The following is a 14,415-nucleotide window of genomic DNA, read 5'->3' on the forward strand; positions in this document are numbered from 1 at the left end:
CCGATGTACCGAGCTTCGCTGACAGTGCCGACTACCATCTTCCTATCGGTACGATTGACACACATTCACACAAGCATCGTCGAACAAAAGATTACCGTCATTTTCAGATGTTGTGACGAGTCTCGGGGTGAGAAACAGGTCTGCTGTAAGGCAACCATCGCGATCCTAGATTACCAAGCCGAGATCGAACAATCGCCGCTTGGGTCTGTTCGGCAATACTGCGCGAGCAGGGTCGTCAGTTGATCGGACTGGACGCGTCAGTTGCGAACTAGCTGGCACTGTGGAACGTTACAACAAGTCGACGGCATGACAATGAGCTCCACCGTTCAAACGAGCTGAAAGCTAACTTCAGGATGTACTCGGAAACCGCATTCACGACGATGTCTCGCTTCGAACAAGGCCGTGAATGTTCCTGAGACGCGGCTCCGTCAAAAAAGCGGACGTATGTGTTGGTTGCTCACCCTCTCCCACCAGCCAATAGGCCGACATAAGTCGTACGCGAACATCCGGCGACGATGGCGGCCTTCAATCATACTATGGATGATTCAGACCAGAACTTCAATTACTATCCATATGGTAAGTGCACGAACTGCGTAAATCGCTCACGTGGTGACCTCTCATTCTCTTTCACTACAGCCGATGGCGACATGACAGGAGGCTGGTCCCCATGGTTTGCTGATTCTGGAAGATTTCGCGATGTCAGTGTTCCTGGGGAAGAAGGAGTCGGACAATCACTGCAGTACACGGCCTTCGCGAGATCGAGCGTCACCCTGGAGTTTCACGGTGGGCTCACATCAGTATACTGATCTTTCATCCGACTCATCAAGTGTCAGGAACTGCCATCTATGTGCTCGGGAGCGCGAATTGCACTTACGATGTAATCGTCGATAGATTGACGTCCACGACGAACGTGCCGCTCCCGACGTCTGGTCTCTCCCTTGGCACACATATCTTGAACCTCACTGCACACGCTTCTGAACAGCAGCAGCTCGCGCTGGATCCACGATAGTGCCATCGTTTCGGACGAGCTACCAAGCGGGTACGTATGATTCTCCTGATCCCCGTGACCGATGCCAACATCATCGCCGCCGTTACAGCGTTAGTTCACTGGCGCTTGTCGTTTACGATAACATGAATTCGACGTTGCAGTATTCAGGCAGCTGGGAGGTTGACAGTGACAGCCAAATTCCTAGCAAATCTTCCCCGAAACCGTACCGCCAGACATCTGCTTCATTGGCCTCAGTTTCGCTCAACTTTACAGGTGCTGCTATCGCCATTAATGTCGCACCAGATTGGGGCCATTGGACGTACAATGTGGTGAGTACAAAATCTTGCAAACAAGAAGTGTTATGTGACTAACCTTACGTATTGAGACTTTAGATAGCGTGCAGACACAATACAACGCGAGTACGTTCTAGCTCGTTGGCAATGCTCAGTCACTCTAGCAAAGCGGTCCTGATCCGACCAAGCCGCACCAGATCGAGCTCATCAACGCTGCTAGCGCGGGAATGATTATGATGTTGAATGACTTCACGGTATATGCCCCCAACGTTTCTGCAGCAAGGTTTGTCTATTTAAATATCTGATTGCATATTTTATTGAAACTTCAGATTGCAGCGCCGCTTCATCCTTAGCTTCATCTCAAGCGAGTAGTACTCAGAGCTCTCTTCCGGCTACAAGGTCCGCTGGTACCTCCAGTTCAAAAGTCAATACTGGAGTTATCGCCGGCCCAATTGTCGGGGAGCACTATTACTGGTTCTGATTGTCGCGGTTTTTCTCTGGACGCGGAGACGCCGGGAGCCCATGCAAGACATACTTGCTCCCTACTACGAGGGATTTCCGCCTCCTGATGTGCAACAGAAGTCTGGCCAAACGGTTCTGTCTCCATCTACCTCCACTCTGTCGTACCAGATTCACGAAGCACAATCTACTCCGCGTAATCCTTTCGTCAATCAATCTGCGACTATAGCCCCGACTGAGGCGAGGACAGGGCTGTCGCATGCGTTGCTGCTATCACCCCTATCACCCCCTCTACAGGCTCCTGTTGATGTGGATAGAATCATCGAGCTGATCGCCCAGAGGATAGACCATCCACTTCCAGCTGAGCACGAGTTCCCTCCCCGGTATCCCCTGTGATATCCGCGAGAAGATACTCCGCTGAGATCTAATGTTAGAAGAGCTTTAATTGAGGTGTTGGTTCAACTCCCTCATGCCTAGCATTTTCGTTTGCCTCTTTGTTACTAGTATATAAGTCTCCTGTCTTCGCTCCTTACCAATGAGACAGAGTCCTTTTGACGACGCTAGCTGGCCTGCTTGCATATACGCCATATCTGTCTCAAGTCAAAGCAATATTTGCTTTGCTGTTTGACTTCCGAGAAAGGCTGTGGAAGGAGACGAGCCAGAGGCCCGAGACCTGCGCTGATTGGTTGGGCGAAGTCCGTGGGAACATTTTTGACGTGACAGTCACGGATTAGCGTGACGTCATGTCCCTGGCGAAGTCCTCCCGCTCCGCAAAGCAACGAGCAGGTCAAAAGGCACAGTGGACATGACTCCTGCTCTCTCATCCTCCTTCGTTGCCGGCGATGCAGTCCACGATGTCCGCGACAGATGACACGATTCTCCGCCCCGTCCCTCAGACCGGGAACGCTGTCACCGAAAAGACGCCTGGGTCGCCGCCGCTAACAGTCACTGGAGTGGCCGAGAACGACGAAGCGCAAGGTGGCTTCGAGTCTGCTATCCCGAATGAGCCGTCTCCTCACTCATCTACAAAACTAGAAGTGTTGAAACTCAAAGATCCTGCAGTAAAGGACTTCGGCTGGAACAGTCCTCCCCACGCCGTCCCATCGCCCCTTGTCCATGGAGTGCCGAACGATGACCTTTGGGTACTCATCAGACGATTTAATAAGGTATACCGCACCATGTTCTTTATTTATTTGTCCGTAATACTGACACGCTGCGTAGCAAGTCTTCAATGTCCGAGTGGTAGACAATGTACCCGGGTTGCTGGATATGGAACTATCCGAGAACGAGGAATTTTCTCCGGACAAGCTACGGGCCACACTGGAACGTTTTTACATGGATGTGGTGCGTGCACCGCGTCCCCTCTTGTCTATAACTGGACTCAAGTCCGCTGCAGATTGTAGGCGTGGCCGCTTTCTTTAAGCATATTGCCCGCTTGCGTTCATGGAACGAGCCTCGTAGGACAGCATGGTTTGCTCTGGTAAGCTTCAATCCTAACTTGTGCACGAGTGTAGTTTTGACAAGGTCCGAAGGCGTATGTTATTGCGTGGTGGTTCAATATCCTCATGCCTGCGTTCTCTGTCACCCTCGCAGTCCTAATCGTCGATCCGCCGACAAGGAGGCTGTTGTTCCCTCCTGCCCCGCTTTCTGCGATTAGCGCAACGTCTGGCAACTTACAGATTCCGAAGGCCGGTACTTTAGGCAGCAAAGACAGCCTGTCTGGTGCTCCGGAAGCACACAAAGGCGAAGCCGTCGAGCAAGAGGCTCGCCATTTCGTTGCGGGCCTCGGCTCAGTAGCAGTCGCTACGGCTGCTGGGAAGGGACCAGGCGAAGATATGTTGCAGTGTTTACGAGGATGACATAGCCCTTCTTCCCGTGCAGGCGAGCGGAGAATACGCAAGGGCCCTCACCTCCTGGAAGGTTAACCCGCGCGACCTCGGGAGGGTGTTCGCTCTGGACACTGCCATCGTCCGAGCCCTTATGCATGGTCTCCGAAGGCGGTGACTGAGCGACGGCACCAAGACGATTCTTGGCAGGCTCAGATCCTACTTTGGCCTTCAGATGATCTATGCCGAGGGCGCCGCCAACACCGGCCTTGACGGTTCGTTTGAGAGCGGCAGCAAGTTTCCGGCCTGGCTTGCGCTTCTTAGCACCTTCTTCATCTCCATCGGCGTAGTCCTTCTCGCTATACACCTGGTCTCTGTAGTCTTCTGAGTCTGTATCGACGTCATATGAAGAACCGTCGAATGAATCAGACTCGTCGTCCGAATCCGATACTGTAGGCTGCTCCGAGGTAGGTGGAGGAGGCAGAGGTGCTTTGTTTTTCTCCGCTATGCGAAGGAGGGTCAGAGTCAATTGCGCATTCGTGGGCACACCGGCCAGCAGCGTTCTGCGACGCATGAGCACGCAAGCAAAGCGAACGAAATCCGCGCAGCGTACCTTCGTAGCTCGAGGTATTTTTGCCAATGGGGAATCCGACGTGTGAGTGCACGCAGGCTGCGAACGAGGAGGGGTTGACCGAAGAACACCACACCCGAGAGAAAGGTTGCCATCCGCAAGAAGAACACAGTGCTGACGAGACATGTAATTAGAGCGAGAGGTATCATCGGGCACGCAAGCTTGAGCCGCGGCTCCCAATAAGGGAATGGATGCTGAGGAGACAAAGCACTGTGAGGTACGTCAACTTATCGCCAATAAAAAAGAAAATTACGCAAGACGTACTTGCCGAACCGCTCCCATGTATCCGAGATGTCGTTGATGATACGCATGGCAGGAGCAGCTTTACTCCACATTGCAGCTTCGACAGGTACCTTCGCCGGATCTTTGGCAGCATTATCGCCAGATGCCAGGTATTTCGCCTCCACTGAGCCGGCGGCCATGCCCGTTGGATCCGGAGCGATACCCTCAACAGAAGTTGCGGGCTTGTCGATGCCTTCAGCCTCGGCATCTCCGCCCCCGACTGTGTTTCCGTTGCCCTCCGTGCATCTCATTTGCGTACACGAAGTTGTCGAAGAGCCTGCTCAGCACGCTTGTTCCGGGACATCACGACAAGTCTCAGGATGTGGATGTGGATGTCAGACCAGAGTTCACGATTGGCCTCGCCGACATGCGAGAGATAAGGAAAATCGGCGGGTACGGGTGGAAGGCGAAGATGATTATTGGTTGGGCCATGGGCCGTGAGGTCCTTGATGGTCTCGAGATCACTGATGACAAAGGGCAGAAAGTAATCTTGACCACCATCAAGGGGAGAGACGAGCTCTTCAACCGACTCGTTGCCATGGGTGATCACAAGTGGGAGGCTTACTGAGTGTTCACGTAGGACGCTGTACCATTTGGTGGAATATTGAATCTGTTGTCGCGGAGTCGAATTTAGTTTGAACGGAACGTCTTGCGAGTGTCCTGGATGCACACTAATCCCCAATGCTGAGGGTAGTCGCGTCAGCTTCGTATCTCATGCATGTCACAATTATTCAGATCTCAGACGTTGATGAGGACATCCACGAGTCAGGATGCTATTCGTGCAACGTCAACGAAGACGGCGTTTGCTGTTCCAGTACAGTTAGCGACATAACTCATTTACACATGAAATACCACGCCTAGTTAGGCTATGGTCCCACAATGCACGTTTTCTGGTTTTTGCCCCTGTCTCACGGACACGCGCGCAGCGACATCTCAGCTCCATTTGCATTTTATAGTATCGCCCCGCGCTGCCTGGCGGGAATGATCCCTGCTAGTGCGACTCTTCTGATGTGCACGGCGTTCTCTTCTGGAAATTCGAGAGCTGCGTTAGGTCGCCAACCGATGACGACTTGCGGATTCGGTGCGGTCGTGGGTCTAGACCCTAAGGCAAGTGTTTCATGGAGACACCTCACCGATGATTCATGCGCAGCTTGGATGCACTCGATGTGCGCTCCGCTGGTAGTAGGTACGGCATGCCGACCCTGTATGTCATTGAAGATGTCGGAGGCATCACTCTCGTCCCATGAGTCCATACAGTCGCCAAACGCAGCGAGGTCCTCTTCAGGTCGTACATGCCTCCTTCGCAGCTCCTCAGGCCCTGCAATATGCAGGATCCGCATTCTTCGCTGAACAAAACGTACGACTCTCGGGAATCAATTACCATCACATCTCTGCTCGAGCTTTTTTGTTTGCGTCTATCCTCACGCACGACATGTGTCATGAGTAGGTTCATGCAGCGTCCTCTCAAGTTACTAAGGCGGAAACAGCCGCAGGGACGCACTATTTCCTGCTTTAGATGACGTCGAGAGCTACGTAAATATATTCAGGCGAGCGGTCCGACTGCCACGGTGCCTCCTTGTTACCGACCAAGCTACCGACTACGACGGCGGGCCCGCACACAGCAACCATGCTAAAGTCTCCTATAACATGTCATGGTACAGCCAAGGCCTAGTAACGGTAGAAGCATTCACTGATAGTGTACAGTCCTCGATTCTTCGCTAGGCAAGCCTGCCGCTGGAGTGCCAGTCGAGCTACAAGAGATCAGCCTTGATTCGCCCTCAGCTTTGTTCACTACGATTGCCAAGGGGTGTGTAACTCGGATTAGCTTTCTAGACCCTCATGATAACGTTCTGGACAGCGTCACCGACTCCGATGGGCGGTGCATGCAACTCTGGCCCGAGGGCGAGAACGAGCAAGTAAGGCAAGAAAGGGCTAAGCTCAAACCTGGAAAGCTGTACAAGGTAATATTCCAAACCAAGCCTTACTTTGAGAACTCGGGTCGTAAATGCTTCTACCCGTGGGTCGACGTAAGCCCGCTGGAACACATAGATGCTGTATGCCACACTAATTTCACCTCGCAGATCACATTTGAACCAACCACTGCCAATGAGCATTATCACATCCCACTTCTACTAAGCCCATACTCGTACACAACCTACAGAGGAAGTTAGAATAGTGTATCAAATGCCACAAATGTTAATACAATGCCAAGACGATGAGGAGATGCCATAAGAATGAAGAGACGTGACCATGAGTTATAATGATAGGAGATACAATGATAGGAAATGACAGCGATGAGACGTGGCGGCAAGAAAGTGAAGACGAGGAACCGTAGAATATAATGATAGGATCCAGTGCAGCTTAAGCATTCTAGTGTGTCCGGGTGTGGCGTACGGGTGAGTCCGTCATTCAAGACTCAGGCCGTTAACACCTTCTCCCGCGCCTTCAACTTCTCTGCCGTCCTCTCTCCGCCTCATCATTGGACGGAGGACTGGACTCGCGAGTCCAATCTGAGCGCGTAGTGTTGGACTAGACAGCACGCTTTGAGCACCCCAGCTCATGGGGCGGGAGCCATTCAGGCCGGAAGGTGTGACGACAGGCGAAGAAGCCCCAGAATTCGGCACAACAGGGATAGCGATTGGATGCGGCAGCTGTATACGCCCACTCCCATTAGGCGTGCGAGGTGCAAAAAGCGAAGGTGTTGAGTCTCGAAGGTATGATACCGACGGAGATACGGCCCGTCTCTTTGCAGGAAGAGGGTAGGGATCATAACGATCGTCCACTACAAGTTTGGTCAAATTAGTCACTTGACCGCCCAATTCATGGAAGACTATCAACTCACTCTTCCTCTTATTACTCCGAACAGCACTTGTTGCGGTTGGAGGGGGTGTGTAACGCCATGAGGTCATCTTGGGAGATCCGCAAGCCGAAGAAGGTTGCTGAAACTATGTCAGGATGAAGGCTAGGGATACAAACGGCGTGTCAAACTTACGGTGTCAATGTCCATAGCATTGGTGCCTGGACTCTCCGAAAAACCGAAATCGTCTCCATTCACGCTCTGCGCGGGTGTGACGGACTTCGGAATATTGATAGGCTCCGTGGAAGGGTGAGAGTACGAGGACGGTGCAGCTATTCCAGGGTCGCCTTCATCGTCACTTGATACAGGGTCGTCTCGCACTGGTTCGTCATCTCCAGCCTCGTCTGGATAGCGGCCTCTATCCAAGAGAGAACGAGGTATTCCAGGGTGGGTGGAGAACGACGCAACAAATTTCTGAAACTGAGCCTCAGATTTGACCTCGTTCTCTTCTGGCTTGGACTCGGAAAGCAGAGTGAGGATGCGAGGCACCTTTATCTGAGTCGCGTCGGCCGTCAGCACGCCTGTGTAAGGCATGAAACGATTCCGGCTCACAGGGTGAGATTTCCGGCGCGACTTCTTCGACCGTGAAGGCGTTTGGCTCACTTCACTGGATGGCTGAGAGGGGGTGCTCGGTTCGACAGTTGCAGTGCTTTCCGTTTCGATGCTGTAGCTGGAAATGCCAGTATTCGACTTCATGCTGCTGTCACTGTCCACACTGGACGTCGACTTGTCCTTCTCCGCGAAAACAGCTGAGGGACAAGGCACAGGCGGTGTCGATGGAGTATTCGAGCCGGAATCGGTGAAGGGCGGGCTGTCGGTCCACATCTTTTCTCTATCGCTCTCCGACTCCTCGCCACTCATACTAAGGCTGCCTGTCGAGGCATGCCGATGAGCGGAGGATGTCGTGAAAGACGAGCTTGCGAGAGGGCTGTTTATGCGTCCCTCGGAGTAGAACGTCGCACGAGGTGGAGCCAGGAGGCTCGGCCGACGAAAACGCATAAGTAGAGGGTTGAACTCCTCGCCGGGCGGACCGGGGCCCACTGTGGAGGTCGATGGGGGGAGGGCAAAGTCGGAGGAGGAAGTCGGTAGAGGTGGTCTCGCCGCCATCTCACACGGTGACGGGACGCGTTATGTTCGTTGAAGTGCTATACAAAGCGAGTTAGGCGGGTCAGGAGGGTGCCAGGGGAGGAAGGGGAGAAAGGAGTGAGAGGAGTGCGTCAAGGGACTCATCAAGTACTATCGAGTATGGGCGCTCGCAGTCCAGTTCAGATGGCCTCACCTGAACCGAGCCAGAGGGCGTGCGACTCAACTGCCGGATTCTCATTGTTGCTCTACAAATTAACCTGACTACAAAACATGTACCGATTGCACCGAGGGTACGAATGGAACAAGGAGAGAGACAACAGAATATGTAACGGTGGTATCCAGCCGGGACAGCGAGCAAGATCTGCGTATACATTTCATCCGCGTTCATCAGCACTTCGAGGATACCTATGATGGGAAGGCAGCAACTTCGAGTGAATGTAAAACGAGGATAGAGCTGGTAGCCCCAGCGTACTATATGGACGCGGCCCGGAAGAGACACGAGTCGCTTTCCGGGGCGCTTGACGCTCTAGACCTGGCGCATCAATTGATCCCAAATCGTGTGGCGCTTCTACATGATAATTTTCGAGAGTGCTACTTCACTTGCCCAGCCTCCCTCAGAGGACTTCATAATGTCAAAACGTACAGCGACGGAGCTGCGGACCGTACTATCTAGCGATGCCAAGAAGCCCTTTAGAGCTCCTTCGAAAAAAGCTCAGGGTGAGGAAATGGGCGAGTTTGAGGACGCCTGGGAGGATGAAATTGAGAGCGATGAGGAAGCGATGGAGGGAGGCAAGGGCCATGGTGCGTTCCCTTCTTTCTCCGTTCATACTTCTATTCTAAGTACAGAAATTCTAGACATGGAAGTAGACGAAGAAGTCCTTCCGCCAATAGAGGAATCTGAGGAAAAACAGGTCGCACCAGATGTTTTCATTCCCGGTGTACATCAGCTGGAGAAAGACGAGATACTCGAACCAGACGAATCTGTCTACGTCATGCGCCATTCCATGAATGTTAACTGGCCATGTCTCTCCTTTGACGTGCTCCGGGATAGCCTAGGCGATGAGCGGCAGCGTTTGCCTGCGACTGCCTACATTGTGACTGGTACCCAGGCGGACGCAGCAAAGAACAACGAGATTGCTGTTTACAAGATGAGCTCACTGTACAAAACGCAGCGGAGCGAAGGTGAGCGAATGATTCTATCCATTCCCTAATCGGCTATAGTAACGTCTAGCATAGACGACTCAGATGACGAGAACGAAGATGACGATGATGCTTTGGATGAAGACCCTATTGTCGAATTCCGCTCAGTACCACACCTTGGCGGCGTCAATCGTGTTCGCGCGCAACCCATGCCGCAGTCAGCACCTTTGCCTCCGGTCTCGCAGCCATATTACGTCGCGAGCTGGTCTGAGACTGGCAAGGTACACATCTGGGATGTTAGACCATTGGTACAGGCTCTGGACGTCCCCGGATACACCATCCCCCAGTCAAGGACGCACTCGCCTGCTTTCACGATTAGTTCACATGGCCGTGCAGAAGGATTTGCTATGGATTGGGCTTCCTCCGGCGAAGCGAACCCTTCCGCTCTCCGCCTGTTGACTGGAGACATGCACTCCACGATCTATCTCACAACCACCACCCCCTCAGGCTTCAATGCGCTAGCATCACCATTTGCCTCGCACACCTCCAGCGTGGAAGATCTGCAGTGGAGTCCATCTGAAGCGACTGTTTTCGCATCGTGTTCCGCCGACCAGAGTGTGCAGATTTGGGACGTACGGAGCAAGGGCAGGAGAAGTGTGGCGGGTATTGACCGGGCTCACGAAAGCGATGTCAATGTCATCAGCTGGAACCGTGGAGCAAGTTACCTGCTCTTGAGTGGTGGTGATGAGGGCGGCATTAAGGTTTGGGATTTGCGGAACGTCAAGAAGCGAGGGCAAGTGATTTTCCTTCTCTCCAGCTTTTCCTGTGCTTAAATTACATCGTTAGTACGTCAGCTCCCGATCCTACACCAGTGGCCAGGTTCAACTGGCACCGCGGACCAATTACCTCGATCGAATGGCACCCAACAGAGGAATCGATATTTGCCGCTTCCGGTGCGGACGATCAGGTCACACTCTGGGATCTTGCTGTCGAACAAGACGACGAAGAGTCCGGCGCGATGGACGACACGCCCAAAGGAGGTGGGGACGTCCCACCACAGCTCCTCTTCGTCCATCAGGGCCAAAAGGATATCAAAGAGGTGCACTGGCACCCCCAGATTCCTGGAACCGTGATATCGACCGCGTTAGACGGCTTTAACATTTTCAAGACCATTTCCGTGTAGAATGAGTGCGATGTGTATTCGTTAAGTCAACCAGCCACATGAATATATCCTACTTCTAAAGACTGTCGACGTGAGAACGATTAATCTGCTGTACTAATGGGTCGTCCATGCATACGAGCGTCGTGACTAACAGTGAAAGTCGACGAAAGAAGCTTCCCCGACGAGCTGTAGTTGCGAAAATATCTCTCAATACAGTCCAGTTGCATTGTTGCCCTTCGGGGTCCGAAGCTGTGCAGATCACTTGCGTAAGCAAGACACAACGTAGCATGAAAACGTAGCATACCTTTCCGATGTTCTTGTGCAGAATATCAGTCAAGATGGCATAGACATTCCTGATGTCATAGAGGTTCTGCTTTGCCACGTAAAGCTGCTTCTCGTCGTGCTCCTTCAAGGCCAACTGGGAAGATATTACGTTGAGGGTTAATTCCCGAACGACTGGGGCGGAGCACTTACAAGATAGTCCTCAATGTGAGGGTATTTGAGAATCTTAGAGCAAAGCTTAGCACGGTTGAAATGGCTCTGTCGTGCAGCATCTCGCAGATTGTACGCGCTTTCCTGGGAGCGGTGAAGCTCATTCAGAACTTCTTCCTGTATTTGGACGCCTATGGCCGATCTTTAATTCCAAGGAGATGCTGAACAACCTTAGAAGCTTACCGAAGTTGTCGCCACTGCAAACAACCTACGTATCAGTCTACCGCAATTTCGACGAGAACGGAAGTACAGCTCACTCTTCAATCCTAGAGGGAGTCAATGAGACACAAAGCCGCATACAGATATATAGGAGACTTACTTAGGCATAGAGAGATTAATCCAGAGTTTCACCTTGTCCTGTAAAGGGTTTGTCAGCTATGTCTCGGTTACGCAACCCATGAGCATACCGACTCACAATGGAGTCCGCCAGCTCTTCACACTCCTTTTTCAGGATGCCATGAACCTTCTGGATGTGCTGGTTGGCAACCATCTGGTTCGTGAACCGCGCGCCTGCGTCAGTGTGTGCAGTTCCTGCACCGTCGTGCGGCATCCTGCCATTGGGAGCACTGTCTCCCAATTTCCGCTTCTTTGACTCGGGTTCGTCGGAAGTAGTGGTCGGAGACGGGTAGACAGTAACGTCAGTGGTCAGATGAGAGAAGTGGAATGGAGACGATGAGGAGGATGTCGAGACAATCATCTCTTGCAACTCGCTATCCGGACAGAAAGGTCAGCAATGATCCAGACAGACTACTCATCTGAATCCTACGCACAGAACCTACAGCACGTGCTGGCTCAGCAAAGTCACCAACCACAAGAAATCCGCAGATATCAGAGCACACCTTACGAGGGAACTTATTGAAGAGGACATCCTCTGCGGCGGCCGCAGTCTTGTTGCGGAAATCCTAGACCACCGCAAGGTTATAGGTAGTAGCAAAGTGGAAATACTTAATTCTCACGTCTAGCTGCTTCTTAAGAGCTTTGTCTATCTGCATCTCCCGGCTAGACATGTCGACGAATTCTCAGTTGGGCGAGCTAAGGTGGTGGTTTGTCCGGAGACCGGTGAGAAGGACACCCCTGCTAAGCGCGCAAGTCGCGAAACACGCACGCGTCTTTCTAGAACGCTTCCTGTAAGCGCCCTCCTGCCGTGCTTACCTTCATCCTCACCAGCCCTCGCACTGTCGCTGTGGTCGCTAGCGACCCACCGTCACCCATATTTGTATTGACTCCGCGCCAAGAACTTGCAAAGACATACGCTGTACCCTCGCCACAGGCTTCTTGTAGACTCTTTGTATCACACCAGGTCTCATTATGTCAGGCGAAGTGAGCTGCGTTTGGTCCTATCCTTGGTGCAAGCTTTCTAACCTTGTCTTGTAGGATGACACAAGTGTCATTGCTCAGCTTACTGGATTCTCACTAGATAGTGTACTCACTGGCCTCGACCTTCCTACAGGCCCCGGCCTCTCGAATCAACTCGGCATCACAGGAGTTCCCTCGTTCACCAAGAACCAGATATACAGCGAGCAATGGGATGACGAGGAGGCCATAGGGCCAGGACAAGGCGAGGACTTTGAAGACGAGGTCAACCGAGAGCTGGAGCAAGAAGAGGAGGAGGAGGAAGGTGAAGCACCTGTAAAGGAGGAAGTTGTCTCGCCGCGCATGGGCAGGAAAGAGAAGAGGAAGAGGACTGTTGTCCGACGTGTGGAGCGTCCCAAGACTGTCTATGAACGGTTCCCGACCTTCGAGAAAGACAATGTCCTGGACTTTACGGAACTATTCAAAGGCTACACTGTTCCCAAGTCGCGAATATCCAAACGATATTTCGCTGGTGAGTCGCATCCTACGAAAATCTTGAGATTACTCACGTTTGTTCCCAGTTGAGCCGGCATATCCAAAGCGCAAAGAGCAGCCTAGAGGTTTCCTTGAGGCTATTGTGGGCGAGAGTCAACGTCAAGCTCAGAGCAAGCGGGTCGCGGAGGTCGTCGCCGCCGGTGACATTGACCAGGATCTCAGACAGGCTCTAGAGGTGGGTGTCTGAAACCCTTATCCTTGTGTGTGACTGACATTTTTTCAGGACCGCGAGAGTTCGGACATGGCTATCCCTCTCTCTTTACATGACAGGTCGTTCGACTTGGTACTGTTAGCCAACTGGGAAGACCAGATCATATACGAGCCTGACGAGAATACCCATGTGTCAACGAATAACCGGAATAATTTGACTACACCCCTTAACAAGCAGCTTGACGAGGGTTCGTGGACACAGAGCATTATCTGGAGTCCTCGCGCCCCATTCCGTGATTTCACCCAGCTGGAGCTCAATGAGGAGGATGTTGTACAAGAAGAACGCCAGCCAACCAGCGATGCCAGGCCGAAGAAGCGCTTCAGGACGGACAATGCTCAAATTAAGGACAAGTTCAACTTGTCCAACGATCAGTTCTACGAAGTTGCCAAGGAAGGTGGCCGTCACCGTGTCAGGCAGACGTTTGGTCAGCTTGTCGTTGAGCACGCTTATCCAGCGCAGAAGCTCCAGCTGCCCTTTGTAAGCTCTTGCGACGCTCACGTCGCGCATTTGGCTCATATCTGTTGCAACAGTTCAAGACACGACTGTCGAAGCAGGAGGCTCGGTCGTTTCACAGACCTGCTTTGCAGTTTCCATCAAACGTTGAGCTGCACTTTGCCAAAGTACGGACTGCAAAGAAGAAGAAGGACAAGGCTGGACGCAAAATCGGCAAGGGCGGAAACGTCGGCGAAGGGTTGCATCGGACAGGGGACCTCAGTCTTCGGGACACCAGTAACTTCGTAGTATGGGAGTTTTCTGTTAGTATACTGCCGGACATGCAAGTATATACGTTTACTAATTATTTATGCAGGAAGAGCACCCGCCTATTATCTCGAATTTCGGAATGGGTAGTATACTGGTCAATTACTACCGGAAGAAGAATGAGAAGGACGAGCATGTACCCAAGTATGACCTCGGTGAACCCATTGTCATCGAGCCTCAAGACGAGTCGCCGTTCATGAAATTCGGGTATGTGTATCCGGGGCAGACAGTACCGGCATTGTACAGCAACCTCATCCGAGCTCCACTCTTCCGACATAAGCCCTACCAAACAGACTTCCTGGTCATCAAGTGAGTATCGATGATATTATCCAGGCTTCGTGGTGAACTAGACACGTTCTAGGAACACAATCAAGAGCGACA

At 52.3% G+C, this 14,415-nt stretch overlaps 8 protein-coding genes across 8 annotated transcripts in view; 5 read left to right on the top strand and 3 right to left on the bottom strand.

Annotated features, from left to right (window-relative positions):
- Positions 1-515: 515 nt before the first annotated feature.
- PHACADRAFT_24596 (uncharacterized protein) lies at positions 516-2,136 on the top strand (the record flags this gene model as incomplete). The annotated part of the gene is made up of 7 exons (XM_007389532.1): positions 516-576; positions 637-783; positions 983-1,317; positions 1,381-1,407; positions 1,446-1,564; positions 1,618-1,680; positions 1,791-2,136. The coding sequence occupies 7 exons, from the start codon at positions 516-518 to the stop codon at positions 2,134-2,136; spliced, it is 1,098 nt and encodes a 365-aa protein (XP_007389594.1).
- A 381-nt stretch (positions 2,137-2,517) lies between these two features.
- On the top strand, positions 2,518-3,441 carry PHACADRAFT_204565 (uncharacterized protein; the record flags this gene model as incomplete). Its single annotated transcript, XM_007390752.1, has 5 exons — positions 2,518-2,906; positions 2,962-3,084; positions 3,137-3,220; positions 3,273-3,403; positions 3,429-3,441. Exons 1-5 carry the CDS (start codon positions 2,583-2,585, stop codon positions 3,439-3,441), a joined length of 675 nt encoding a protein of 224 aa, XP_007390814.1. The 5' UTR covers positions 2,518-2,582.
- Positions 3,442-3,543: 102 nt separating this feature from the next.
- Positions 3,544-4,730, bottom strand: PHACADRAFT_24598 (uncharacterized protein; the record flags this gene model as incomplete). Its single annotated transcript, XM_007389533.1, has 3 exons — positions 3,544-4,129; positions 4,180-4,407; positions 4,462-4,730. The coding sequence occupies 3 exons, from the start codon at positions 4,728-4,730 to the stop codon at positions 3,544-3,546; spliced, it is 1,083 nt and encodes a 360-aa protein (XP_007389595.1).
- Positions 4,731-6,027: 1,297 nt separating this feature from the next.
- Positions 6,028-6,650, top strand: PHACADRAFT_135007 (uncharacterized protein; the record flags this gene model as incomplete). The annotated part of the gene is made up of 4 exons (XM_007390753.1): positions 6,028-6,134; positions 6,184-6,286; positions 6,338-6,506; positions 6,561-6,650. Exons 1-4 carry the CDS (start codon positions 6,107-6,109, stop codon positions 6,648-6,650), a joined length of 390 nt encoding a protein of 129 aa, XP_007390815.1. The 5' UTR covers positions 6,028-6,106.
- Positions 6,651-6,884: 234 nt separating this feature from the next.
- PHACADRAFT_24600 (uncharacterized protein) lies at positions 6,885-8,443 on the bottom strand (the record flags this gene model as incomplete). The annotated part of the gene is made up of 3 exons (XM_007389534.1): positions 6,885-7,261; positions 7,322-7,424; positions 7,472-8,443. The coding sequence occupies 3 exons, from the start codon at positions 8,441-8,443 to the stop codon at positions 6,885-6,887; spliced, it is 1,452 nt and encodes a 483-aa protein (XP_007389596.1).
- A 637-nt stretch (positions 8,444-9,080) lies between these two features.
- On the top strand, positions 9,081-10,794 carry PHACADRAFT_247961 (uncharacterized protein). The gene is made up of 4 exons (XM_007390754.1): positions 9,081-9,223; positions 9,278-9,604; positions 9,659-10,355; positions 10,409-10,794. The coding sequence occupies exons 1-4, from the start codon at positions 9,148-9,150 to the stop codon at positions 10,743-10,745; spliced, it is 1,437 nt and encodes a 478-aa protein (XP_007390816.1). The 5' UTR covers positions 9,081-9,147; the 3' UTR covers positions 10,746-10,794.
- A 137-nt stretch (positions 10,795-10,931) lies between these two features.
- Positions 10,932-12,223, bottom strand: PHACADRAFT_24602 (uncharacterized protein; the record flags this gene model as incomplete). The annotated part of the gene is made up of 10 exons (XM_007389535.1): positions 10,932-10,973; positions 11,029-11,142; positions 11,199-11,347; positions 11,400-11,413; positions 11,474-11,482; positions 11,536-11,573; positions 11,632-11,926; positions 11,987-11,991; positions 12,056-12,118; positions 12,173-12,223. The coding sequence occupies 10 exons, from the start codon at positions 12,221-12,223 to the stop codon at positions 10,932-10,934; spliced, it is 780 nt and encodes a 259-aa protein (XP_007389597.1).
- Positions 12,224-12,524: 301 nt separating this feature from the next.
- Positions 12,525-14,415, top strand: part of PHACADRAFT_24603 (uncharacterized protein) — a gene marked incomplete at both ends in the record, with an annotated part of 5,160 nt that continues 3,269 nt past the window's right edge. The window contains 7 exons of the mRNA XM_007389536.1: positions 12,525-12,536; positions 12,591-13,041; positions 13,091-13,239; positions 13,288-13,752; positions 13,806-14,030; positions 14,084-14,241; positions 14,328-14,343. Of these exons, the coding sequence (XP_007389598.1) occupies positions 12,525-12,536; positions 12,591-13,041; positions 13,091-13,239; positions 13,288-13,752; positions 13,806-14,030; positions 14,084-14,241; positions 14,328-14,343 (1,476 nt within the window). The remainder of the gene's footprint in view (positions 12,537-12,590; positions 13,042-13,090; positions 13,240-13,287; positions 13,753-13,805; positions 14,031-14,083; positions 14,242-14,327; positions 14,344-14,415) is intronic.

This window comes from Phanerochaete carnosa, assembly GCF_000300595.1.
Source record: "Phanerochaete carnosa HHB-10118-sp unplaced genomic scaffold PHACAscaffold_1, whole genome shotgun sequence".
In the NCBI taxonomy this organism is placed as follows: Eukaryota; Fungi; Basidiomycota; class Agaricomycetes; order Polyporales; family Phanerochaetaceae; genus Phanerochaete; species Phanerochaete carnosa.

Bases quoted from the DNA above. Each gene is read 5' to 3' on its own strand.
- PHACADRAFT_247961 (XM_007390754.1), top strand. From the start codon at position 9,148: ATGGGCGAGTTTGAGGACGCCTGGGAGGATGAAATTGAGAGCGATGAG. The intron at 9,224-9,277 runs GTGCGTTCCCTT...CAGAAATTCTAG, and splicing joins GGAGGGAGGCAAGGGCCATG to ACATGGAAGTAGACGAAGAA. The intron at 9,605-9,658 runs GTGAGCGAATGA...CGTCTAGCATAG, and splicing joins CAAAACGCAGCGGAGCGAAG to ACGACTCAGATGACGAGAAC.